The 24,431-nt window shown below is 39.1% G+C and overlaps 6 protein-coding genes and 1 non-coding gene across 8 annotated transcripts; 6 read left to right on the top strand and 1 right to left on the bottom strand.

Annotated features, from left to right (window-relative positions):
* Positions 1-8,986: 8,986 nt before the first annotated feature.
* Positions 8,987-10,914, top strand: LOC106315173. The gene is made up of 2 exons (XM_013752928.1): positions 8,987-10,807; positions 10,867-10,914. The coding sequence occupies exons 1-2, from the start codon at positions 8,987-8,989 to the stop codon at positions 10,912-10,914; spliced, it is 1,869 nt and encodes a 622-aa protein (XP_013608382.1).
* A 260-nt stretch (positions 10,915-11,174) lies between these two features.
* Positions 11,175-12,254, top strand: LOC106317566. The gene is given in 2 exon segments (XM_013755361.1): positions 11,175-11,357; positions 11,360-12,254. Coding segments are annotated over 2 exon segments (1,002 nt in total). The 5' UTR covers positions 11,175-11,180; the 3' UTR covers positions 12,185-12,254.
* A 460-nt stretch (positions 12,255-12,714) lies between these two features.
* LOC106315878 lies at positions 12,715-15,002 on the top strand. Its single transcript, XM_013753711.1, has 2 exons — positions 12,715-12,803; positions 13,141-15,002. Exon 2 carries the CDS (start codon positions 13,177-13,179, stop codon positions 14,884-14,886), a length of 1,710 nt encoding a protein of 569 aa, XP_013609165.1. The 5' UTR covers positions 12,715-12,803; positions 13,141-13,176; the 3' UTR covers positions 14,887-15,002.
* A 2,221-nt stretch (positions 15,003-17,223) lies between these two features.
* On the top strand, positions 17,224-20,292 carry LOC106319111. The gene is made up of 2 exons (XM_013757346.1): positions 17,224-17,362; positions 17,578-20,292. Exon 2 carries the CDS (start codon positions 17,585-17,587, stop codon positions 20,126-20,128), a length of 2,544 nt encoding a protein of 847 aa, XP_013612800.1. The 5' UTR covers positions 17,224-17,362; positions 17,578-17,584; the 3' UTR covers positions 20,129-20,292.
* Positions 20,293-20,392: 100 nt separating this feature from the next.
* On the top strand, positions 20,393-20,464 carry TRNAP-UGG. The gene has a single exon. It is a non-coding gene; the product is annotated as a tRNA-Pro (tRNA).
* A 395-nt stretch (positions 20,465-20,859) lies between these two features.
* Positions 20,860-21,270, bottom strand: LOC106313799 (50S ribosomal protein L33-like). The gene has a single exon (XM_013751713.1). It carries the CDS (start codon positions 21,257-21,259, stop codon positions 21,083-21,085), a length of 177 nt encoding a protein of 58 aa, XP_013607167.1. The 5' UTR covers positions 21,260-21,270; the 3' UTR covers positions 20,860-21,082.
* Positions 21,271-21,697: 427 nt separating this feature from the next.
* LOC106313798 (NADH dehydrogenase [ubiquinone] 1 alpha subcomplex subunit 8-B-like) lies at positions 21,698-22,726 on the top strand. 2 transcript variants are annotated; one of them, XM_013751711.1, is made up of 3 exons: positions 21,698-21,808; positions 21,948-22,156; positions 22,387-22,726. In XM_013751711.1, the coding sequence occupies exons 2-3, from the start codon at positions 21,969-21,971 to the stop codon at positions 22,517-22,519; spliced, it is 321 nt and encodes a 106-aa protein (XP_013607165.1). In that variant the 5' UTR covers positions 21,698-21,808; positions 21,948-21,968; the 3' UTR covers positions 22,520-22,726. The 2 variants fall into 2 exon arrangements, with proteins under 2 accessions (XP_013607165.1, XP_013607166.1); XM_013751712.1 differs by lacking the exon at positions 21,698-21,808 and having other exon boundaries at positions 21,840-22,156.
* Positions 22,727-24,431: the final 1,705 nt, after the last annotated feature.

The following is a 24,431-nucleotide window of genomic DNA, read 5'->3' as shown; positions in this document are numbered from 1 at the left end:
TCTGTTATACTTTCTTCAATCACTACCTCTCTATCCCTCTCGCACTCGTTTGATCGAATATGAACTTAAAGAAACAGTAAAGAAAGACACAGAGAATTTGGTAACCCAGTTCGGGATCCAATGTGGATCCTTTACATCTGGGGCTTGACGGCACAAGCAAAAGGTTTCACTAATCACTCCAAGAGTCTTTACAAAGAAGATGATCAAGAGATGATACAAGAACAGTACTCTCAAGAACGATCTTCTTCCTCTCTCTGATTATGTAACAACCCTCTCTCTCTCAGCTCAATTCAGCTGACTCTAGATCATTGACTTCTCCTTTCTTCTTCTATATATAAAGAAGACCGGTACACTTGAATCATAAGCCGACTCCAATAACCATCCCGGTTATCACCTTCTTATAATCTTGTACCAAGACGCTAATTGAACCAGCTCCGGTTTAGCTCTTCTTATTGTTGAATGTTACCAAAACCATAACAATTTCCACCTTGACATCAACAATATAAGTCAATCCCTTCTGCCGTCAAGCATAGCCATGCTTCTAGCAACTGACTACTCCGAGCTCAGCTAACGCCTGCTCGAACTTCATACTTGGAATCACCTTTGTTAACATATCAGCCGGATTCTTTAATGTGTTCACCTTCTGAACTTCCACCTCTCCGGCTTCAATAATATCTCGCACAAAACTCATTTTCAGAGCGACATGTTTTGAGACTGCAACATGTTTCATTCTGTCGTGAAAAACATTGTTCTTCGCCAAACATATAGCACTCTGAGAATCGCATCCTATACTGACCTCTGACTGATCATACCCCAACTCTTCTGTCAACCCTCTCAACCACAAGCCTTCTTTAATTGCTTCCACAAGTGATATGTACTCAGCCTCGGTTGTTGACAACGCTACTACCTGTTGTAAGCCTGACTTCCAACTCACCGTGTTTCCTCCTACCATGAACACATAACCAGTTGTAGACCGTCTTCGAACTAGGTCTCCTCCAAAATCTGAATCAGAGTAGCCCTTCACTCTGAACTTATCTGCATTCTTCTTGAATACTAACCCAACATCTTGTGCTCCCACCAAATACCTCAAGATCAACTATACAGCTTGCCAGTGTTCTCTACTCGGATTGCTCATAAACCTACTGACAAGACCCACTCCGAATGCCAAATCAGGTCTTGTGCTAACCATAGCGTACATAATACTTCCCACTGCATTAGCATATGGAAACTCATCATCAGAGCTTGCTGAGCCTTGCTCTCCTTCTTCCGAAGCCACCAATTTAAACTAAGCTCCTATAGGCGTAGACACACTTTTCTCTTCATCCATTCTGAAAACTTGAAGAATCTTTTTGATGTATCTTGATTGAGATAACTTCAGAACTCCACCTGCTCTGTCCCTCTCAATATCCATACCAAGTATCCTCTTCGCAGGTCCAAGATTCTTCATGTCGAACTCCTGACATAGCATCTTCTTGATCTTCTTAATGTCAGTCATGTCCTTAGCTACCAGTAGCATATCATCTACATACAGAAGTAGATATATGTACTCATTTTCTTTCAGTTTTTTCAAGTATATGCACAAGTCATATTCACTCTTCGAGAATCCATTCTTGATCATAACCTGATCAAAGCATTTGTTCCATTGACGTGGTGCCTGCTTCAAACCGTAGAGAGACTTCACCAACTTGCAGACTTTATCTCCATGTCCTTCTACTACATACCCCTCTGGTTGCTTCATGTATATATCTTCATCTATAGTGCCGTGTAGAAACGCTGTCTTAACGTCTAACTGTTCCAACTCCAGGTCTTTATCCACCACGATTGATAGCATCAACCGTATAGAAACATGTTTGACTACTGGAGAGAAAATCTCTTGATAGTCCACACCTTCACGCTGTGAGTATCCTTTTGCAACTAATCTCGACTTGTGCCTTGGTTCCTCAACTCCCGGTATGCCGGGTTTTAGTTTATAAATCCACCTACACCCAATAGCCTTCTTGCCTTCTAGTAAATTACTTAGATACCAAGTCTTGTTCTTCTTAAGAGAGTCCATCTCTTCATCCATTCCTGCGTTCCATTTCTTCCAATCTCTGCTCCTCATTGCTTCATCAAAACTTGAAGGTTCTGTTGCTTCAACGACCTCAGCAACAGATAGAGCAAACGCAACCTCTGAATCTTCAGTGAACTTTGCAGGTTTCACAATTTCTCGTCTTATTCGATCTCTAGCAAGTTGATAGTTGCTAAGATCTTTGGTTTCATCAATTGACTCTTCAACCATGGGTTCTGCCTCTGGCTCCGCAGCTCCACCTTCAAACTCACTCCACGATACAGTACCTGACACTTCCCCTATTTCAACTGAACCTTTGACACTGGCCTGACTATCTGGTCCCATCTGCTTTTGCTCTGCATTCTGATCCTTGACAATGTCACGATACAACTTGTCGTCCCTGAACACTGCATTACGGCTGATGATGCATTTCTTCTCCTCAGGAATCCAGACTTTGTACCCTTTTACCCCACTAGGATAACCAACAAACACGCCTCTCAAAGCTCTCGGTTTGAGCTTCCCTTGATCAATGTGAACGTACACCACTGCACCGAACCTTCTCAGATGATTGTAACCAGGTGTTTTCCCAATCCAAAGCTCCTCTGGAATGTTGCAGTCATTAGCTGTTGATGGAGTACGATTGATGACATACACTGAAGTAGTTACTGCCTCTGCCCAAAACTTCTCTTCAAGTCCTGATTCGCTGAGTAGACACCTCACCTTCTTCATGATCGTTTTGTTCATGCGTTCTGCGACTCCATTTTGCTGTGGAGTGTACGTGCAGGTCATGTGCCTCTCAATGCCATGCTGCTTACAAAAGTTATCAAACGCAACATTGCAAAATTCTAATCCATTATCATTCCTAAGGCATTTTACGTTCTTGTTCACCTGATTTTCAACTAACCCTTTCCATTCTCTAAACTTACTAAAAGCCTCATCCTTAGTAGCTAAGAAGTAAACCCAGACTTTTCTCGTATAGTCATCTATGATAGAAAGGAAATATTGCTTTCTAGATAGAGACAAGTGAACATTGGGAGAGCCCCATAGATCAGCGTGAACATACCTTAGAACCGCATCAGAATTGTTCTTACCAACGTTAAAACTTAACCTTTTGTTCTTACCCATGACGCAGCTCTCACAAAACTCTAAATCACTGATCCTTCGTTTATCTAGGATTCCCTTCTCTGCCAACACTTTTAAATTTCTGATGCTGGTGTGAGCTCGCCTACTGTGCCACAATGTTGTGTCGTCTTTTGATACAGCTGCATACGCTGAAGGCTCCAACGTATCTCCGTCTAACAAGTACAAACTCCCACATAGAGTTCCTTAGAGAGTGAGCTTCCCGTTCTTGTAGAAACTCGTCTTCCCTTCTCCACCTTCTTGTCTAAACCCCTGCATATCATGTGAGCTAACAGAGATCGAGTTCCTTTTAAGATTAGGAACATACCTGGCCTTTGTGAGATTCTTTACAGTGCCTCCTTTTGCATTTATCTTGATAGACCCAATTCCTTGTACGGAGACTGCTCTATCATATGCAAGAAGGACTTGACCACCAGCCACTCTCCTGGAAGTCATGTGATACGAGCACCCTGAGTCGATGACCCACTTATCTCTTGGATCCTGATCGGTAACCGCGAGTGCATCCACTTCTAGTAGTTTGTCTACCATCACCACTGCTTCTCCATCTTCCTCATTCTCCATCTTTCTCTTTCTAGCAAAACAGTCACTCTTGACATGCCCTTCTTTCTTGCAGTACCAGCAAGTAACCTTCGTCTTGGATCTTGACCGAGACTTATTATTGAAACCTCTGCCTCTTGAGATTTCTCTTCTCTCTGGTCTACCCCGAGTGACATAAGCCTCTCCAGACCTCTGTGAAAGACTCGAATCTTTCACTTCCTTCAGCTCTATCTCTTTGGACTTCGCAGCATTTGTGACATCCTCGATTGTCAAAGTCTCTCTTCCGTATTTCAATGTTTCCTTCAGTTGATTGTACTGAGCCAGCAGAGAACTCAACAGCAAGATCGCCTGAACCTCTTCTGAAACATAAACATTTACACTGCTTAACCCGAAAACTAACTTCAAGAAATCATCTATGTTCTCATCTATAGATTTAGATTCAACCATCTTAAACGTATAGAACTTATGCTGTAGATGAATTCTATTAGGAAGAGTTTTAGAATTGTACAACCTTTCAAGTGAAAACCAGATTGAAGCCGCCGTTGTACAATCCTCAAGTTTCCTCAACACATGATCTCCAAGGTTTAGGATAATCATGTTCATCGCCTTCTCGGCTTTCTCCGACTTCTCGAGCTCGAGTTTCTTGATACGCTCCTTGAAGTCTTCCTCCTCCTCGCCTTTCTTCATCGTCACCTCAGATCCTGAGGTCGCCGGTGCTTCAGTCAAAGCATCCTTGAGGCCGAGGATCGATAGATGCGCCAGCATGCGCTTCTTCCACATCGAGAAATCCTCTTGACCGTCGAAACACGAAATCTTGATCTTCGCCATCGTTTCCTTCATCGCTGATCGCACTCAACCTGGCTCTGATACCACTTTGTGATGAATCAAATCTCCTAAAGCTTCTCTAAATCGCAACACTCTCACTTTCTGTTATACTTTCTTCAATCACTACCTCTCTATCCCTCTCGCACTCGTTTGATCGAATATGAACTTAAAGAAACAGTAAAGAAAGACACAGAGAATTTGGTAACCCAGTTCGGGATCCAATGTGGATCCTTTACATCTGGAGCTTGACGGCACAAGCAAAAGGTTTCACTAATCACTCGAAGAGTCTTTACAAAGAAGATGATCAAGAGATGATACAAGAACAGTACTCTCAAGAACGATCTTCTTCCTCTCTCTGATTCCGTAACAACCCTCTCTCTCTCAGCTCAATTCAGCTGACTCTAGATCATTGACTTCTCCTTTCTTCTTCTATATATAAAGAAGACCGGTACACTTGAATCATAAGCCGACTCCAATAACCATCCCGGTTATCACCTTCTTATAATCTTGTACCAAGACGCTAATTGAACCAGCTCCGGTTTAGCTCTTCTTATTGTTGAATGTCACCAAAACCATAACAACTACTTACCTTGTATTCAGAAATTGGACATTACTCCAAGTAATCAGTAATTAATAAGATGATCTTAAATCACGTTACGGGTTATTACTATAGTGGACCGAATGAAACTCCTAGGATTATGATTTTTCAAATATTTCATATAGAACTCTATATATAATATATTTACACATAATATAAATTTAACTACATTGTCCGTTTGAATATGTGCTACCTAACTATAGAAACTAAAATAATAATTAATACTTCTAAAAAATAGACCGAATAAAACTCCTAGGTTTATAGTTTTTGAAATATTTCATATAGAACCTATATATAATATACTATATTTACACTTATAAATATACATTTAACCACGTTGTCAGTATGATTATATGTGCTACCTAACTATAGAAGCTAGCATAATAATTAATACATAGTTACCCCAAAAAACATAATAATTAATACTTTTAAAATACTATTGTCTAATTGTGTATAAGAATAATTGCTTTCTCACATATGTTAGAAAGCATTTGAATTTGTGTAGATGAAATGTTAGGAAGAAAAAGTTTAGAGAAACTAAAATTGAATACTTTTAAAACATAGTACTAAGGAATTGTTCATGAGTAGGCTTACTTGAATAAAGAAGATGTGTTTTTTTCACATATGTTAAGAAGCATTTGAATATGTGCAGATGGAATGTTAGAAAGATAAAATTTTAGAGAAACTATTTTTTATTTTAATTTTCATTTTGTAAACAATAACTATTCTTCAAAGTTTGTCTATCAATCAATTATTCTATGTTTTGTTCATTAGTAGGCTGTCTATGGCTCGTATGCAATTCTTCTATGTGTTAGTCATGAATAAGAGGTTGACATTTGAAGGAGCTTTTTATGTTAGATTATATGTTAATGGGGACAGACTATTAGACAAAAAAGTATATTTTAATGGGGATTCTTTAAATAATTTGAATTTTCTGTATTTTAAGAAAAGGTTTACGACAGCGTACATGCCAACCATTAACGAAATTGTATGATTTTATTACTGTCAGACCAAAGTTGGATGAGTAATGGAATTTTATGTGATTAATCTAGTGAAAAAGGGTATCAACTATATTAATTTAGAGTCCTAAATTTTATCTACCATAAAAAAGTTGTTTTTAAATTTTGGACTCTTTTATTTTTATTAGTACACTACATTTGTTTGACCTTCACAAGTTTGTTACAATAAAATTTTACACGCTACCTAAATAATATATCTGAATATTTAAAGTAAACCAAAATCTAATTTACTAAAACCATCGGCAATTAAACTAACTAAACCGGTACGTTATTAACTATTAGAATAATAATACAATAACTCTAATTGAACTTCAAGTTACTATACATGATCGTCTTAGCTTATATTCCAAGCTCCATATACAAGAATAATGCAATAACTCTAATTGGACATCATGTTAGTATAGAAGAATAATACAATAATACTAATTGACGATCATGTTTATATATATTATCGTTCTGCTTCTTCTCAGATCACTACCTATCCACCGAAAGATCAAATTGTTTCATGTTTTGTTCATCTTTAATCGTATGAAACATTACAAAATTAAAAATTCTAAATATGAACACAATATTGTCTGCATATAAGCTTTTAGCCCTGGGAATTCGGGTATTCGGTTCGGTTTAGGGTAGAAACCATTCGGTTCCAGATATATCAGATAAATCATTTGTATACCCAATGGGTACTTATGAGATATCGGTTCGGTCTCGATTCAGTTTCAGTTCGGTTTCGGGTCGGTTATGTATACCTATTTAATATGTGAATCAAAAAAAATAAAATATATATATATATATATATATACAAAATATATTAGTTAACATGTTAATCTAAGTGGTATAGGAAAACATTTGATTGTTATAACAAAAAATAAAAAATAGAAAATGTAATGGCAAATATATCTATTTAAAGGATAACCAAGATCGAAAATTCAATATCCCTATCAAGACCCACGTGCTCGAATTGAATTTGAAATTTTATTTGGTTTTTAATATTGACCGGAAACCAAAAAAACACAATCGAATCAAAATCAAACAAAAAAAAAATATAAACAATATGGAAGCGATTCAGAAATTAATGACCGCGTGTAAATATATTAGTGAACAAATAGACATATTAATATATTTTCAACAAAAATAATCCCGCACGGGTCATATCCTAGTTTTATTTAAGTCTATGGGAATGGATCTAAAGATGACACTTGAGTAAAGGTATTTTAGTTAGTCACACAAGAGGGTAAAGTTATTTAATAAATACTAGATTAGATTCTGACAGGACGGGTATATTTTATGTTTTACATTTTTTTAAAAAAAAATTAATTTTTATATTTGTGTATTTTAGTCACATTTATGTTTTTTTTATATAATATTTCTCTTAAATGATTAATAAAAAATTTTAGTAATTATATTAAAATAATTGGACCACACTTATATCAATAATTCATGTTCTTGTTTTAATAAAATAGATAAACAGTTATATATTGATGTCGTATTATTTAATATTGGACTGAACTTAATATCAACTGGACATGATTGAAATTTGGTTCAATTTATATACACAAATATTAAACCAAAAATTTCAACAATGTAGTATTACGCAGGTATTAAGATTCATCTCACTTTTATTCACGCCACAATAGTTAAACAAGAATATTATGGTTGGTGTTACTATTGAACACGTAAACGGCAAAAAGAGAATAAATGTCATATTGGGTTTAACACATTTAGAAAATGCGGGTATATTATAGTTATCAATGTAGCGCGGGTATTAACCGTAATAAACCTATCTATACACAAATTTGAATCTTTTATACGGCATCTTCCTAAAATTTGGTTTTACTTTTATAATACCTCTCCTTAAAAGTAGAACTTTAGTGGTTATGAAACTGCTTTGTTTCTTATATGTTTAATTAAAAATTATGTAAGCAGTTATATATTGATGTTGTATTATTTTAAATTGGACTGAACTAATATCAACTGGACATGTTCTTAATTTAATAGCATCGATGATGATCCTCGAAAAATATAAAAGCTACTAGTAATATATGATTCCACGTTGTTAGCAATCGGGAAGATAATCTTGCAAAATTTGTATCTTTAGCCCATTTATCTTGGAAGATCTCGAAACGGTTCATGGACTTATTGTTTTCTAAAGGAGGAGCTACCCATGTAAAAAATTCAAAATGATTAGCTGGGTTTCTTTGGCCCACAATGATCGTTAGCCCATTTATCTTGGGTCATTTTCCCGCCAAAAATGAGTTGGGATAGGGTTTTTTACCGCCGTGAAAAGGGGAGAACGGTAAAATAGAGCGGCGAAAACTGTAGAAGAGTAGCAACGACGACGGAACCTTCAGCCACAGTTCTCTCCGACGTCGGACTCTTAAAAAGAGAGAGACAGAGTAAGCTCCTTTCTCGCCTTTTCTTCTTCTTCTGTTTACTTACCCGGCGAAACTCACCTCAAATATTTTTGATTTAGTCTCCGTTGTTGCGTAACCCTGATCGAATCGTTCGTCTAATATAAGTTTTCTGGATTGTATAACTGATTCTCTTAGTATTGGGTTTTGATCTTTGTATCATAGTCCATCGCTAGGGTTGTTTGGGGTTTTAGAAATTTATCAAAAGGATTTTTTGAAGTTTCTCCGATTTTGAAATTTCAGTTGTTTACTTCTTTGATATTCTCTGCGTTGGATTTTGAATATAGGCCTGGACAATCAATTGCTTACAGCAGTTAAGCTTGTGCAAGCTCTTTGACGTTTTGCTTGGTTTTTGATTGCTCTAATTGTTTCATTGTTTGTTCATGAGAAGGCCTCAGACCTGATCTAGTTAATGGAGGAGACAATCAAGGCTAAAGCTGTGATGGAAAAGACTAACCTTGATGGTGCTCCAGAGCTTGCTCATCACAATCAGACATTTTCTTCTGCCACAAACACTGGGGAGAAGAGAAAGAGGGAAGGATTGGCGAGTGGAGAAAGAGGAACTGGATACAGCAGCGGGACTGAAGAAGTTATTATAGTTGGTGACACCAAGGCTATAAAAGATTTTGGTTTTGGTGGAGGAGAGGAGCTTCAAGGGTCTGTGTTTAGCAAGCTACAGGCTTTCAATGGACAAAGCAACATAAATCTTAAAGGGTCTTTGGGAAAGAAAGTAGCTAGAGAAGAACCAGAAAGATCAAAGCACGATTCAACTTTTAATGAGTTTGATAAGCTGAGGGAAGAAAGCAAGTTTGCAGTTGGACAGACATGGGCTCTTTATGATAATAAGGTGGATGGGATGCCTAGATTGTATGCTCAGATCACAAAAGTTTCAGTTCCTGGTTTCTGTCTTAGTGTCAGATGGCTTGAGCCTGATCCAGACCCCAAGGAGGAGATTCAGGGGTATCAAAAAGGGTTGCCTGTTTCTGTTGGTAGGTTCAAACTCGGGAAAACCGAAGATATAAAAGATCGCGGAAGGTTCTCTCATCTGGTTCAGTGCAGTGAAGGGAGTAGCGCAGGAACATTCAGTGTATACCCAAAAGAAGGAGAGACGTGGGCTATCTTCAAGGCTCACATCACGTCTCTCTCCTCGTACCAGAACCATGACTGGTCAGCACATCCTGATTCACACCGTAAATATAATTATGCCTTCGTCGAAATCTTGTCAGAAGATGATGCTCATCCTAGAGTACCTATTGGATTCTTGCATAAAGCAAAAGGTTTTTCAGGTGTGTTTTGTCGCTTTAACAAGGAAGTTGATAAGTCTTACATTAAGCGTGGGTTTACAGAACAATTCTCCCATCGTGTTCCATCATTTAAGACGACTGGAATAGAAGCAGAAGGTGTGCCTCGTCGAGGTGCTTATGAGCTGGATCCCGCAGCACTACCAGAAAACATCAAAGAGATTGACGTCCCTTTACATCTACTAGAAGAGCCTAGTCCTACAGTGTCAAACCATGAGGAGGAGGAGGATAGTACACACTCGCAATGTGTTTACTTTGCTAGTAAAGGAATAACTTTTCAAACAGGCCAAGTCTGGTCATTTTGCAGTGGAGATGATGACCTGCCCCGGCAATATGGCAAGATTCAGAAGGTCACGTTTGTTCAGGCGTTTGAGCAGGATCCGGTAGTTAAATTGCACATAGGTCGGCTAAAAGCTACATCTAACAAAGGCGTCATCCAGTGGAGTGACAAGGAAATGCCCATCGGCTGTGGGAATTTCAGGGCAAGAAAAGGTTTTGAGATATTCACTGATCTTGATGTGTTTTCACGCCAGATAAGCCTAGTCTCCTCAGGAGATGGGAATGACTACAGCATCTTGCCCAAGACTGGTGATGTTTGGGCAATATACAGAAACTGGAGTAATGACCTTGAAGCCGTTGATCTGAAGTCCCAGATGGCCGCTACTGGGCATTGGACTGATGGTGCCGATGTGAGATTCACAATCCCAAAATGTGAAATGCTCAGATTCTCGCATCAAGTTACTACTTCGAGAGTAACAAAAGAGGTACATGGAACTTGGCAAGAAGTATATGAACCTGCTATTGAGGCATTGCCTGGTTTGAGCTGTGCGGTTAGTGTTGGTGAGAAGAGAAAGAGGAATGAGCATGGTGAAAGTTGCAGTACTGGATATGATGGTCTGAAGTTTAATGACTTTGAGAAACTGAGGAAAGAAGTAAACTTTTCGGTCGGGCAGACTTGGGCTCTTTATGATAAAGTGGATGGAATGCCTAGATTGTATGCCCGGATCCGAAAAGTGTCAGCTCCTTCCTTTGGGGTTAGGATCACGTACTTAGAGGCAGATCCAGATGATGAGAAACAGATCCAATGGCTTGAAGAAGACTTGCCTGTTTCTGCTGGTCAGTTCAAGCTTGGGAAACATCACAACACAAAAGACCGTTCGGTATTCTCACATGTTATACACTGCATGGAAGGAAGCAACACTGGCCATCTCAGTATTTCCCCGAGAAAAGGCGAGACTTGGGCTCTATTCAAGAACTGGGATATCAACTGGTCTTCACAGCCAGCTTCTCACCGGAGTTACGAGTATGAGTTTGTTGAGATTTTGTTTGATTACGCTGACAAAGCTGGTGTATCTGTTGCATTCTTGCATAAAGCAAAAGGGTATGCAAGTGTCTTCTTTCGAATGGGAACTTCTCCTGCAGACATATTTCGCATTTTACCTCACAGATTGTATCGATTCTCCCACAGTGTTCCTTCCTTCAAACTGACGGGAATTGAAGGTGTGCCTAAAGATGCTTATGAGCTGGACCAGGATGCGTTACCAGAAACAATCGAAGAGATTATGATGCCCTCAATCTCTGAGACTCAGCCTAAAGCCATCTACTTTGCTAGTGAGGGGAAAGTTTTTCAGACTGGTCAGTTTTGGTCATTTTACAGTGGTGATGATGAGTTGCCTCGGTACTACTGTAAGATTCAGAAGGTCTCTTTTACTCTGGTTCTCAACCGGGAGCCAAGTTTTAAACTACATATAAGTAGGCTAAAAAAGGCTATTCCTTTCCCTGAGGATGTTATCGACTGGAAAGAGGGGAAAATGCCTCGTGGTTGTGGAACTTACTACCCAAGAACAGTTCTTGAAACAATCACTCCAAGTGAGCTTTCACAACAGGTAATGCCTCAAGCCTCTATGGATGGAAAAGAATATATAATTCTCCCCAAGATTGGTGAAGTATGGATCACATATAGATCCTGGAGTGCTGACATTGAGGTTGGTGATGATTTGGATGGTTTGGGTTATGACATTGTAGAAGTTCTTGATGATACATTGGACTATAAGGTTGTATTGTTGGAGCGCCAGTCCGGTAATAAAGAAGATGATGAGTTTGAATATAAATGGTTTAGGGCAGTTACAAAGTCTGAGTATAACGAGCAGCGTGGGTTGGTACCAATGTTTACGATCCCAAAGTCGGAAAGGCTCAGATTCTCGCATAAAGTCCATGCTTCTCGTATAACAAGAGAGATACATGGAGAGTTAAAAGGCCTCTTAAAAGTTGACTCTAGGCCATTACCTTTCTTCCTTTCTGGCGATTGAACAGATGATGAGGGAAACGAAAGGGAAGCTAATGATTCTTTTTTGGTTAGCTTTTGGTGCATGTGGTGAAACAGGGGTTGTTTTTGGTTAAGAATCTTGAAACTTTCTCTATGATGTTGTTTATCTATGATATGAAGTTGGTTTTGAGTTCTGTCACTAAATGTGTGTGTTTCTTTTGGTTCATGCTTGTTTTGCTGAATGAAGATAAATATTAGTTAAAAGTTAGCGGTGACAGTTCATGCCCTAAGTTAAAAATCTTGGTCATGCCATAGCATGTTTGTTCCTTTTCAAGGACATGTATGTATGAACTATGATACGAAATAGCAAGTATGGTGTAAATCTATTGCGTTTGTTGCCATAACGTAGATGTATGTAGCCTTTGATTGTCTGCTGTTTTAGATGAATAATCTTTTGCACTTTTGGTAACTTATACATTTTTTAACGGATTTCTTTCCCGCCAATTTTTACCGCGTGTTATTCTCTCTTTTTAAATCGATAGATAAATTTACACTAATCACTAAATAAAATTACTTTAATTTACGCTTAGTCACTACTCACCAGCAGAAGGGCTCCGCCTCCGACAGTGGTTTGCTTTTGCCGCCTGTAGTTGATCGAATCGGTCAGTGTACTTTGTTCTATATCTGTTTTCTTTGTTCTGTTTCAATTTGATGCGTCTCTATACAGAATTTGAATCTAGGGTTTAGGGTTTCTCGCATTTTCTCCCATTGTGAGATTCGGATTGTTAATCTGTAGTGGGATTTGATTTAGGGTTCGTAATCCTTTCTTTTGATTTTGAAGTTGCTTCAAAGTTTTGACCTTTTCGTTTGCTGAGTGCCTTAAAAATTAACCCTTTTTAGAAAAAAAAAGTTATTGTCTATTAGCGTGTTTGTATTTGCTAATCCTTGTTATAGTTTATGTGTGGAAGTATCTGATGACCTTAACTGTATCCTCTGCAGGAAGTCTAGAGAAAGAAGTGCTTAATTTGTTTGACGATGGACATCACTCTAAATGAGCTAACAACTAGAAGGGAAAAAGCTGGGCAGAATCATCACAGCAGGAGTGATTCAGTTGCATCCACACCAAAAGTACACCAGGAAAAGGTTCAGCCTTTCTCTTATTTGAATTGTTCCGCTGTGAAGGTTGGTGAGAAGAGACAGAGAGACGAGTATGCTGCTGAGATTCGCAATACCGGCGAACAGAACAGTAGAAGAGGTTCCAATGATAATGGATGTGCAGAAAGGGGAGAAGAGTCTGTACAACCAGAGATTTCTGAATGTGCTGATCCAAAGTTTAACGACTTTGAGAAGCTGAGGGCAGATGCAAACTTTGCGGTTGGGCAGACATGGGCTCTTTATGATACAGCGGATGGGATGCCTAGACTGTATGCTCATATCAGAAAAGTTTCAGCTCCTTCCTTTGGGCTTAGGATCACATACTTAGAGCCAGATCCAGATGATGAGAAACAGATCAAATGGTGTGAAGAAGACTTGCCTGTTTCCACTGGTAAGTTCAGGCTCGGAAAAAACGAGAACACAAAAGAAATTTCCAAATTCTCTCATCTTATCCAAAGCCACGAAGGAAACAACACTGGTCGTCACTTCACTATCTCCCCAAGAAAAGGCGAGACTTGGGCCTTGTTCAAGAACTGGGACATCAACTGGTCTTCAGAGCCAGACTCTCACTGCAGTTACGAGTATGAGTTTGTTGAGATCTTGTCAGACTACGCTGACGAAACTGGCGTCTTTGTTTCGTACCTGCATAAAGCAAAAGGGTTTGCAAGTGTCTTCTTTCGAATGGGGACTGATCATGGAGACATCTTCCGTGTCTACAGTCTGTACCGGTTCTCCCACATGGTTCCTTCCTTCAAACTGACTGAAACTGAAGGAAAACGTGTGCCTAAAGATGCTTACGAGCTGGACCAAGCTGCGTTACCAAAAACAATCCAAGAGGTTATGGTGCCTTCAGAGAGTAATAGCAAGCCTAAACGCCAAGACATCTACTTTGTTAGCAAGGGGAAGGTTTTTCAGACTGGTCAAGTTTGGTCATTTTGTAGTCGCTATGATGATTTGCCTCTGTACTACGGTAAGATACAGAAGATAACTTTCACTCAGGCGTTTAAGCAGGAGCCAGTGTTTAAACTACACATTGGTAGGCTAAAGGCAACTACTCCTTTCCCTAAGGATGTTGTCGAATGGAGAGACAGAGGAATGCCTGTTGGTTGTGGAACTTTCTACGCAAGAAAGGCTCTCGAAATCATTACCCCTAGTCAAGTTTCACATCAGGTCATCCCTCAAGTCTCCTTGGATGGAAATGAATACACCATTCTCCCTAAGATTGGCGAAGTTTGGGCGATATACAGATACTGGAGCGTTCATATTGATGTTGAGGATTTGGAGTTTGGTCTTTACGACATTGTGGAAGTTCTTGATGACTCCTTGGAAGACTATAAGGTACAAATGCTGGTGCAAGAATCATTTCTTGATGATGATGAGAATTATAATAGGTATTTTAAGGGAGCAACGGAGTATGTGGATAACGAGGTGGAAGGGTCAGAACCTATATTTACAATCCCAAAGTCAGAAAGGATCAGATTCTCGAACAAGGTTCATGCTTTGCGTGTAACCAAAGAGATACATGGGGAGTTAAATGACCTTTTTTGTATGGAGTTTAATGCGGTGCCTATAAATATTCTACTCCATTGAACAAAGGAAGTGAGGAGAATGATGATTCCTTCTATATTTTTTGGGGTTTAGAATCTTAAGACTTTCTCTATGATGTAATTCTTATTTATCATATGAAACATCAAGTATTTGCTGGTTGTGGCTACAGTTTTATCTATATCTCAAAAGTAGTTTAACTATTTCTACAATGTCATAACTACAATACTCCAAATCCTAACCTCAATTAGACATGCCAATTAGGACCGCGGTCCGCCTAGCCTTAAAAATTACCGGGCTTAGGCTTTGTTTAATAAATCCAAAAAATTGGATCTTTCGTGCTAAGTCCATTTGGACTTTGGATTGAATATTTTGGGCCTAAGACTTTTTTGGCTAGGACCGGTCCAAAAACCCAAAATTATTTTTTATTATAAATATTATCATTTTTGCAATCAAAACCATTATTAATATTATTATATTATTTTAATATTTTTGATCCAAACTCTATAAAGCAAATATGAAAGTTGTTAATGCACCTTGTTATTTGATCATTACAAGTGGCACACTTTAAATTTTGCAAATGTACTTTCTCCTTTTATGTACAAAATGGTTTTTTCTTCAAAATACAAAGTATGGAACGTTTGATCATGTTTATCATAAATTTTGTTCTCTAATATATTTATTTTTAATTTATCTTTTGATTATTTGAATTTATTAAATTTGGTTTGTTTATAATATGTTTTTAAAACATACGAAAAAGTAAAACATTTTTTACAAAGAAGAAAAGTTTAAACTCACTTTATATTTTAAACAAAAAAATTGAAACTGATTTTTTTATGAAAATTCACATATATTAAAATGATAGAAGTGACAAGAGCAAATTATTTTTTGAAAAGTAAAAAAATCAAAAATCCCAAAAACCTCTATTAGGACCGAGCCGAGCATTAAATTCTAGGTCAAAAATATTTTCGGGCCAGACCGAACCGGATTCAAAAATTTATGGGATTAGCGGGTTTGGGACGGGCGAGCCTAAATTTTGACACCTCTAACCTCAATGTTATGACTCCAGTACGTATATGACCCACATGATATCTTCATGAGACTTGGTCTTCTATTTGCATGCGGATGCTCTAAAGCTGCAGTTTGAAAAATATAATCTAACAAGACCTAGCTACCTTAGTTCATATAATCTAACAAGACCTAGCTACCTTAGTTCTTAGATCTAATTTGATGTCAAATTCAACACTAAAGTCTCATTAATCGAGTTTCCAATTGTTTGGATCAATTTATTTGGTGATCTATCTCTAGTTCATGTCAACATGTGTTACTGTTTTTTGTTTTTGTTTTTGAAGGAGAACAACCACGTAGAGTAGTCAATTCTAATGCATTGGTCTAAGGTTAAAAATTCTATTCGAAATTCTTTTAAATTACTTTAGGAGGTGTTATTGGCATATATATTTTAAATGATTTAGAAATTCACATAGTATTTACAAATTCAATGAAAATATACAAATTTTCAAATCTAATATATAAATCATTTAGTTATTTGAGAAACATTACAACCTTTAAACTATACCACATGTTATAATTAGAATGATTCTTAGAATCTTAGAAAATCAAGTTAGTACACTTAAACATATATTATACTTTTCATCAAACAAATTCAACACTTAAGTCTCATTAATCGAGTTTTCAACTGTGTAGACCAGGTTATGTGGTGATCCATTTCTGGTTCATTTGTTAGTGTTTTTAGGAAGGAGAACAACCAAATTGAAACCACATAGAAATATAGAATGGTCAATGTTGACTTATTAATCTAAAGTTTTAACTTGACCATATTTTTAATTCTAATTTAAATTATATTTTACGCTTTGAAAATTTAAATTTGTATACCAATATAAAAAAATATTTAATTAATTTTTATATAATATTTATATAATATGTCTTAATTTAATAAATTATTAACTTGAAAGATAAAATTTTTCTACTTTGATGTGATTTTAGTTTATAAAAAATATTCAAAAAACATATTTTAGATTGTACTATTGCTGTCAACAAAAAAAAAAAGATTGTACTATAAATTTTCTTGTTTTATTTATTTATTTTATTTTATTTATGAAAATTAGTCTATATTGTTCAAAATCCTAAACCTAATATTTTCATGTTGAGACAAAGAATTTTACATCCAACTTTTATAGCCAACAAAAGGTTTGAATGAGAATATAAAAGTCTCTCCAAAAAGGAGGAAAAGTGACAAAATTACCCAATTCTGCACAAATTAGTACTAATTTAGCTAAACTTAAAGGACTTATATGCAAATAAACAAGAGTACAAAATTCAATTGACCTCAAAGTTGTTGAAAATTACAGAGAAGGCATATAAACCGTGGGAGAGGTGTTTCCCCCACAATCGAAGAGGACGACAGGTTTCAGTCAAACGAGTCTGTTTCCCATTGACGTAACCATTTGACTGCTCCCTTTCCCTTTCTCTTTCTCTAGACCGTTCGTCTCTCTTTCCTCCGGTGAGTTTTCCGACACTATATTCTCACTCAGTAGCTCGTCTCTTGTTTCGAAATCGTTTCTTCCGTCGATGTGTGTTTTTTAAAAAAACCCCTCTTTTTTTTGCGTCGTTTGGTTCGCATGTCTGAATGTCTGAGTTAGATTTTGTAGAAAGCTGTTATCTTTGTTGTTTCCTGCTTTTGATCTACTCTCTGAACTCGAATTTTGTCTGTTGTAGTGTCACTATGAGCAACAAAGACGAGGCTCTTAGAGCCAAAGGGCTAGCAGAAGACTGGATGAGTAAATCAGACTTCCCCACTGCTCGTAGAGTCGCTGTCAAGGCTCAGAAGATGGACGAGACGCTTGAGAACATCGCTCACATGATAATGGTCTGCGATGTTCACTGCGCGGCGCAGGAGAAGTCAGGTGACGAGACTGACTGGTACAAGATTCTTCAGGTTGAGTACAACGCAGACGACAACGCCATCAAGAAACAGTACAGGAAGTTCGCGCTTCACCTCCATCCTGACAAGAACAAGCTCCCGGGCGCCGAAGCTGCTTTCAAGATGATTGGGGAAGCTCAGAGGGTTCTCTTGGATAAAGACAAGAGGAGGCTTCATGACATGAAACGCAAACCTTTTAAGAGGCATGCACCAGGAGTACCTTCTTATCAACCACAGCCACAACAACACGCTCCTCCGCCTAGGCCTTTTTACACTGCGCCTGTCTTTAATGCGGCGAGGAGCAGCTTCACGAAACAGGCGAAACCTCAAGCTCAGGCTCCTCAACCGGCTGGTTTTAGCGAAAGCAGGACCTTTTGGGCCTGTTGCGCCTTCTGTCACATAAAGCATGAGTGTGTGAAGGAGTTTCTACACAAGCAAGTGATTTGTCCGAGCTGTGGCAAGCTGTCCGTTGCTTTTCAAACCGCTTTTCAGGCTCCACCGGCTCAGCCGACTTTCTCCTTCTACCAACAGAGCAAGGCTCCAGCTCAAGAGGCAGCAGCGCATAAGCAGCAGCCGGAGAGCTCTGTCAGAGTCGCCCCAAGGAAAGAGGCTTCTAAAGCAAAAAGCTCTGGAAGTTCTGCTGAGCACATCAATGGAAACGGAAAGAGGAAGAAGATAGTTGAATCTGATGACAGCGAGGGTAGCTTTGAGTGTGAAGAAGTTGCAGCAACTGGTGGACAGCGTTCTGGGAGGTCTGTCCGTAGCAAGCAGAAGGTTTTATATGAAGAGACCTTGCCCAATGGGAGAAACAGGAAGGAGAAGGCTAAAGATGACCAAGTGGGAAGCTCAAGGGGATCTCGTGCCTCTTCAGGGATGGCATCAGACATGGAGATTCTCCAGTGTGCTGATCCTGACTTCACAAACTTCGACAAGTTAAGAGAAGAGAGCTGTTTCAAAGCTGGTCAAATATGGGCAATGTACGATGACAAGGATAAAATGCCTCGTTACTATGCCAACATCAGGAAAGTCATAAGGAAACCTAACTTCACGCTCAAGATAACGTGGCTAGAGCACAAACCAGATGACGAGAGAGCAAAAGGGTGGGCTCGCAGAAAGTTACCTGTATCCGTTGGTAAGTACCAGCTCGTCGGAGATGACAACGCAAGCGAAACTCCATCCTTCTCTCACCTGATCAGTCCCACAGTAAGAGGCAGCAAAGACATTGTCTGTGTGTATCCAAGGATCGGAGAAACGTGGGCTCTGTTTAAGAAGTGGGGCATCAACTGGCCCTCCTCTGGTGGCCGGGGTCATGAGTATAAGTACGAGTTCGTTGAGGTCTTGTCGGAATATTCCGAAGGGTTGCCTATAACGGTTGCGTTTCTGCGTAAAGTAAAAGGCTTTGCAAGTGTCTTTCATCGAGTTGCTGCGGCTGCGTTTCAGATTCCTCCTCATGAGTTGCTTAGATTCTCTCACAGCATCCCTTCGACTAAACTGACGGGGAGAGAAAGTAGCGGTGTTCCCGTTGGTTCTTATGAGCTTGATACAGCTGCGTTACCACAAATGATAGAAGAAGGTGGAGAAGAAGCTGTTCCTGTGGTGAGATCAAACCAAGCTCGCCATCATCGCTCTCCTCCGGCTTCACCAGAGCCTGACTGTGTCGTCATTCCCAACTTCGAGTTCCATGACTTCACCGCGGAGAGATCAGAGGGGAAGTTCACAGCTGGTCAGATATGGTCGTTGAACTGCAAAGAGGAAGGCTTGCCTAAGTACTACGCCAAGATTCAGAAGGTGGAGTGGAGGCCAGTGTTTAAGCTTCAGATCAACAAGCTAGAGCTGGAGTCACTCCCTGAGAATGTTACACAGTGGAGAGACGAGAGAATGCCAGTTACTTGTGGGAGATTTACCTTGAAGGAAAACCAGAGAGAGATGCTCACTAAGGTGAATGGCTTTTCGCATCAGATAAAGGCACAACAAGAGAGTAGTAACAAAAACATGTACACTATCCTCCCCAAGACTGGTGATATTTGGGCGATGTACAAGAACTGGAGCGATGCAATCAAAGTGACGAGCTTGAAGAAGTGTGGTTACGAGGTTGTTGAAGTTCTTGACGACGATGAGAGCCACATCGAGGTTATGATGCTGGAACGGGTGGATGGGTTTACTTCGGTGTTCAAGGAGAAAGTGGAAGGAGGAGTGGATGTGAGGAGAACGATCCCGAGGTGTGAGCTGTTGAGGTTTTCGCACTACGTTCCTGCGTTTAGGCTGACTGGTGAAAGAGGTGGAGCGGTAAGAGGGTATGTGGAGCTGGATTGTAGTGCTTTGTCTCGTAACTTGCTCAGATCTTAGACTATGTTAAGTCGTTTGGTAGTAGTAGTAGTAGTGGTAATGGACTTTGCGTTTTGTGCAAGAGTGGCTTAGCTTTTAATGTTTTAGATTCAGACGTTAACTTGCATCGGATCTGTCTTTTGACTAGAGCTTTAGTCGATCTGGTGAAATATCCTTTTAGCGTATTTGTTCTTCTTGCTGTCTTTATTTTTCACAACATCTCATCCACCTTGACGTTTGTCTTAATTTGTTTCTCAATTTCGTAATGCTACAATCATACAACAAGGGCGTTTGGTCTAGTGGTATGATTCTCGCTTTGGGTGCGAGAGGTCCCGAGTTCGATTCTCGGAACGCCCCTTTTTTACACATATTTTGATACGCCTATTGACATTTTGATCAAGTCAGAAGAAAAAAACAGAACATTAACTTGCAAAAAAATTGTAAGACTCCATCTTCATTCCACAGAACTTTGGTCTGTTCATACAAAACGTACAAAGAATCCATATATATACAAGTTTTACCCTTTCAGGTACAAGCTTTTAAGGGAAACAGAAAGAACTAAAAGAGGACGAGACTCTGTTTTAAATCTATTGATTAAGCAACTTGACTGATTTTATACTTTCTGGAGAATTTAACCAACACTGAAGAAGATTTTTCTACGTTTGAATTGGCTTTGCCGGAGAAGACATTGAAACGATTCTTTAACATCAAGATGTTGATGCACTCTGCTGCATTGCTGAACTTGGATCAAATATAAAAGTCTTGGGCTTTTTATACACCCCAAAGTACTAAATGTAATGATTAAAAATTATTGGTTTAACAAAATGAAAACCATGATTTGAGTGAGGTCTTATACTTTCTCTGATCCTCAAACTGAAAATTACAAACAAAGTCTAAATCCCAACTTAACAGTTCTTTGATTCATTAGAGAGATTAAAGCAATGGAACCACCACTAGAAAAAAAAAAAAAAAGGGTCACTTCATCTTCTGCTCGGTGAAGAGGACATGGCGGTTGACGCGAGGGTCGTACTTGCGGAACTCAAGCTTCTCAAGAAGGCCCTTGCTGCTCTTCCTCTTCACATAGAAGAACCCTGTTCCAGCCGCTGAGACCAGACGGATGAACATGAACGTCTTCTTCCTCTTGTCCCCCATTTTCTTTTCTCACTTCAATCAAATACACCAAACCAAAGAGAAACATCACAAATCTCAATTCCATATTCGCATCATCAGGCCACCTAAAAACCTAAAGATCAAAGTGTAATCACGAACACCTTTCCTAATTTATATAATACATTTTGATAAACTCTAGCTCATTCAATGCGTCGATGAGATGTGCTAATCGTAAAATGAAACATTGAGTGAAATCCACAGACTAAAAATTCAACAGAAAAGCAATTACATGAGATCAAACCACAGAGGTGGAGCAGCAGAAACTTACAAATGGCAGACGGCGACGAGACGGCGGTGATACGACGGCTGAGACGAATCGGGAGCTGATAAAAGCTTTATAAAGAGAGAGAGGCGACACACACTCAGACTCAGCTATTTTTTTATTCGGCCCATTCAAAAAATGTTACATCGATCTAAAAGCCCAATGTGGCCCATTGTTTTCTCAGCTACTCTCTCACCTGGTTCTGTTCTCTCTCTCTCGCGTTTGTAACTCAGTGGAGAAGAAAGATCCAAACCGATCCGTTTGAGAAGGTATGACGATGATCTCCGTCTGCTCATTCGTTTCGTTATCATGTTATATTGTAGATTCTTTAATTTTTGATTTTGCTTACTGTTCTCTCTATCGGGTATTGCGATTAGATTGGGATTGATTTTGTTATCTCCCTTTTAGGGATTTGGAAATATCTGAGCTATGTCGAGTGCGGTGGACGCAACTGGGAACCCGATCCCTACATCCGCGGTGTTGACTGCGTCGGCGAAGCATATAGGATTAAGATGTTTGCCTGAGAACGTTGCCTTCCTCAAGTGCAAAAAGAACGATCCCAACCCCGAGAAATGTCTCGACAAGGGCCGTGACGTCACTCGCTGTGTCATTGGCTTGTACGTTTCTTTAAAACCTCTTTTAGGCCTTCTTTGGTTGATTGCGTTTATAGTTGAGCGATGACATGATATGATTAACTACAGTTAGTTTTGATGCTTAGAAGTTTGTTTACTCTTATAACAATGATACAATGCCTATTATTATATCAATCATGCCGTGTTTCGTTAATTGCGACGTTATATGGCATTTTCCTGGGTAAAGAATTAGTTTTTTTTTGTTGTTGATGCAGGCTGAAGGATCTTCACCAGAAGTGCCAAAAGGAGATGGATGACTATGTTGGGTGTATGTATTACTACACCAACGAGTTTGATCTCTGCAGGAAAGAGCAAGAAGCCTTCGAGAAAGTGTGCCCCCTGAAATGAATGATTAAATCTGTGATCTCTTAATAAAGCGACAAGCTTTACTCTCTTCTCTTTGTTGTTTTCATCAAAGCAATTTTACTCTCAAAACACTTTTGTTATCAAAGACAACCAAATGACTCAGTTTTCATTGTTCGATGGTTCTTTAGTGAGCACAGGATGGATATTCCGGATGAACAATATGTTTTATGAGCTTAATCTGTTACCATACTCAGACAGTTGACACTAGTCTTTATAAGTTTCATCATTCAGTGTAATTGAACAATTTGATTGGGATCTCTTTGTGGAAGCACTTCTCTTAGTCTTATACTCTTATATAATTAAGACATAATAAGCACAGAGATGATACACACATCCATAGCAAAACTTGAGAATCTTTTCTCCCACTCCACTTGAATCGGAAGATCAGCTACTGCAAGGAAACACCACACCAAACCACACTTTACTAGATAGAAATCTTGAACCAGAGACAATAACAATGCTAGCTGCATATTTACCTGATGGACCGAGAACGTGACCTTGGCAGACTTCGAGACCTGTGCCCGAGTCAAAAAGGAAATAAACACTCTTATACAGTGAGACAATTAACTTTTTTCCTCAGCAAATGATATTTTGAATGTTAACATGCTACTAGTGTTCTTAGATGGTTTTTGTGGCCAGTGACGCTTCTTAAGCTTCATTGCCTTAGCTGCATCTTCAGCATAACGGTACTTAACAAATCCAAACCCTCTCGGCTCTCTAAACAACAAAATCATCATCAAAATCGCAGTTAAAAGGTGGGTGTCTGCTCAAATCACATTGACTTGCGCAACACCACAAGTTCCCAATAAAAAAAAACTATCTCTATCTGGCTGTGTTCTATGAAAGATACTTGATAATATTCTTCTGAATATTCTCTAGTTTGTTATACGATTGTTACGTAACTGATGGGAAGATCCCTAACTTGTAGTTATCCCTTTGTACTTTAAATATTGACGTGAATACAACTCAAAGATTCAAGGGAAACTCATACTCTTTCATGGTATCAGAGGGTTATCGATACCTCTAACCCAATCTTCCGTTTCTTCTTCCTCTCCCCTTACTCTTCTACTTCTTCTCTTCTGCGCATCAATGGCCGCAGTACAAGCTTTTCTTGACCCGGCCTATGGCGTAACAAATATCAAATCCCACATTCCCATTCTCCTTGACATCAACGACCACAATTACGATGCGTGGCGTGAACTCTTTCTTCTCCATTGTCAAAGCTTCGATGTCTCAGGCCACCTTGATGGTACTCTGCTCCCACAGAATGACAATGATGCTGCTTGGCAGAAGAAGGATGGTCTCGTTAAGCTTTGGCTCTACGGGACTCTATCTAAGAATCTGTTCCGGAGCACGTTCCAAACTGGTGGAACATCTCGTGAAGCTTGGATCCGAATCGAAAACTTCTTCAGGAACAACAAAGAAGCTCGAGCTATTCAACTCGACAACAAACTTCGCACCAAGGAACAAGGCGATCTCTCAATCCACGATTACTGTCAAGAAATGAAACAAATCTCGGATTTGCTCAGGAACGTTGATGCTGCAGTGACTGAACGTACTTTGGTAACCTACATGCTGAATGGTCTCTCTCACAAATACGATCACATCATCAATGTCATCATTCACAGGCAGCCCTTCCCCTCGTTCAATGAGGCTAGGAACATGCTAATGCTGGAGGAAGATCGTTTGAACCGCGGCAACAAACAATCACTCCACCACAAAGATTCAGCATCATCAGACAAGATACTCACCGCCTCAGAAACGACCACTGACCGCAAAAGCTCTCCACATCAACATCAGCATCACAACAACAACCGCTCAACTCAGAACAGAGGACGTGGCAGAAACAATCACAGAGGTCGTGGCAGAGGATTCAACAATCAGCCTCGCCCTC

This window comes from Brassica oleracea, chromosome C9 (genome assembly GCF_000695525.1).
Source record: "Brassica oleracea var. oleracea cultivar TO1000 chromosome C9, BOL, whole genome shotgun sequence".
Lineage (NCBI taxonomy): Eukaryota > Viridiplantae > Streptophyta > Magnoliopsida > Brassicales > Brassicaceae > Brassica > Brassica oleracea.
This window is presented reverse-complemented; position numbering and strand designations above follow the sequence as displayed.